We start from the raw sequence: 2,563 nt of genomic DNA, 5'->3' as shown, positions 1-2,563 counted from the left end.
ATCTGTGCAGCGGGCCTCTCAGCAGCCCGTAGGGAGGGGCTCAGACTAGCTAACAGGATGATAATGGTCAACTCAGAGCACTTTGCCCACGCTGTGTGTTTCCCTTTTTAAAATATATGTTTATTGACTTCAGAGAGAGGAAGGGAGAGAAACATCAATGATGAGAGGGAATCATGGATCGGCTGGCTCCTGCACGCCCCCCACTGGGAACCGAGCCCACAACCTGGGCCTGTGCCCTGACCGGGAATCGAACCCAGATCTTCATGGGTGGATGCTCACCCCCTGAGCCCGCCGGCCGGGCTGGCTGTGAGTTTTTAATTGAAAAAGATCTTGTCTGGTTGCCAGGCGGCTCCCTGCCAGGAAAGGCCCACCCCCACAGCCCGCACCGTGGAGTCGTTGCTAGAGCCCTCCTGCCCCCAGCGTCCGACGGGGTGTCCGACCGCGTCCGCACCCACGGATAATGCCGTGAGGAGACCTCTCACTGGCTCCGTCTCCTTTATTTCCAGGCAAACCAGGAAGATCGCGCCCGTGGTCATGCCGCTGGTGTGGTTTGAGGAGGTGAGGCCGCCTGGCGGTCCCTGCGCGGGGCTCCTGGCGAGTGGCCTCTGGTGCCACAGTGGGGAGGCCGTGCGGGCACTTGAGGCTGGAGGAGGGTGGGGCCGGGGGAGCCGCGGTGGGACCTAGAACAATCCAGAGAAACCTCGCACGTCGCAGACAGGAGCTTCCCCCAACAGGCAGCCCAGCCCCAGGGCGGGGTCCTTTCTGAAAGTACCGCCACTGCTTTCACGGTGTCAGCTCCACACGGGAACGGCCTTCCGCCCGGCTTCTCGGGGCTCCTCTGGCCTCGCTGGTTGTGTGAGAAGGGAAAGCGAGAGGGCAACGCTGAGCTGTTCCGTCCAGTGGTTGATTCTTTATGTGCCCCCTGACCGGGCATCGAACCCGCAACCTTGGTGTATCGGGATGACACTCTAATGGAGCTACCCTGCCCAGGGCCTGGCCCAGTTCATTTTTTTAAAAATATATATTTTATTGATGCCAAAACCAGTGTGGCTCAGTGGATGGAGCGTCGGCCTGCGGACTGAAGGATCCCAGGTTCGATTCCGGTCAAAGGCATGTACCGTGGTTACAGGCACATCCCCAGTAGGGGGTGGGCAGGAGGTAGCTGATCGACGTTTCTCTCTCATTGATGTCTCTAACTCTGTATCCCTCTCCCTTCCTCTCTGTAAAAAATCAATAAAATATATACATATATATATATTTTAAATATATTTTATTGATTTTTTACAGTGAGGAAGGGAGAGAGATAGATAGTCAGAAACATCGATGAGAGAGAAACATCGATCAGCTACCTCCTGCCCACCCCCTACTGGGGATGTGCCTGTAACCACGGTACATGCCTTTGACCGGAATCGAACCTGGGATCCTTCAGTCCGCAGGCCGACGCTCCATCCTCTGAGCCACACCGGCCAGGGCAGGCCCAGTTCACTGTAATCCTCACTCGAGAATATGTTTTTCCATTGATTTTTTTTTTTTTGAGAGAGAGAGTGGAAGGGAGGGAAGGGGAAAGAGAGAGAGAAACATTGATGTGAGAGAGAGACACGGTGCCTTCTGCACATGCCCTGACCAGGGCCGGGATCATACCTATGACCCCGGTACACACCCGTGACCAGGAATCAAACCCGTGACCCTTTGGTCCAGGAATCGAACCCTCCAACCACGGAGCCACACGGACCAGGGCCTGGCCCAGTTCATTTTAAACCGGGGTGGTCTCCTGCCCAGCTGGTATGGCTCAGTGGTTGAGCATCAACCCATGAACCAGGAGGTCAGGGTTCAACTCCCGGTCAGGGCACAGGCCCGGGTTGCGGGCTCAATACCCAGTTGGGGGCGTGCAGGAGGCAGCCGATCCATGATCCTCTCATCGTTGGGGTTTCTCTCTCTCCCCCTCTCCCTTCCTCTCTGAAATCAATAAAAATATATTAAAAAAACAAAACAAAAAAACCTAGAGTGAACTCAGGGCCGGAACAGGCAGCCTCAGAATGTCAAGTTCACGGCCCAGTCTGATACGGGCGAGTCGTTCGGGCGGCCAGGCTCCTCCCGTCCTGGGGCCCACCCTCCTTGAGACCCTCCGAATCCACCCGAGTTCCGTGGGTGGGGATAGCGATGGAGTGAACCCCGGGGAGGGTTTCACCAGCCAGGTGTGGAAGTTCTCGCATCGCCGTGCCCTCGTCCCATTGGCCAGAATGCAGTCTCATGGCCCTGCCAACCGCAAGGGAGCCTGGGAAATGTAGTCTCTCCGTGTGGCCCTGGAGGACATGGAGGCCCCTGCAGGCTTGAGATGGGGGCGGGGCCTGGGGGACAGGGACGTGTGTGGCCCCAGCCCACGTCTTTGCCGTTCTCCCTCCGCAGAGGGGGGCCATGGAGGGCGAGCCCCTGCAGAAGTTCTACCTGCAGCTGGTGCTGCTGCCCAAGGTGCTGCACTTCGCCCAGTACGTGCTCCTGGCCCTGGGCGGCCTCCTGCTGCTCGTCCCCGTCGTCTACCAGATCCGGAGCCAGGTAAGTGGCG

At 57.9% G+C, this 2,563-nt stretch overlaps 1 protein-coding gene across 2 annotated transcripts in view; it reads left to right on the top strand.

Moving 5' to 3' along the window:
• The window catches only part of SCARB1 (scavenger receptor class B member 1), a 35,389-nt gene that overhangs the window by 29,533 nt on the left and 3,293 nt on the right, over positions 1 to 2,563 (top strand). For both annotated transcript variants that reach the window (XM_015567204.1, XM_006768790.2), the window contains 2 exons: positions 507 to 558; positions 2,407 to 2,553. In XM_015567204.1, coding sequence (XP_015422690.1) covers positions 507 to 558; positions 2,407 to 2,553 — 199 coding nt within the window. The remainder of the gene's footprint in view (positions 1 to 506; positions 559 to 2,406; positions 2,554 to 2,563) is intronic.

This window comes from Myotis davidii, unplaced genomic scaffold, assembly GCF_000327345.1.
Source record: "Myotis davidii unplaced genomic scaffold, ASM32734v1 scaffold43, whole genome shotgun sequence".
In the NCBI taxonomy this organism is placed as follows: domain Eukaryota; kingdom Metazoa; phylum Chordata; class Mammalia; order Chiroptera; family Vespertilionidae; genus Myotis; species Myotis davidii.
Note: the sequence above shows the minus strand (reverse complement) of the source record. Positions and strands in the feature narration are given on the sequence as shown.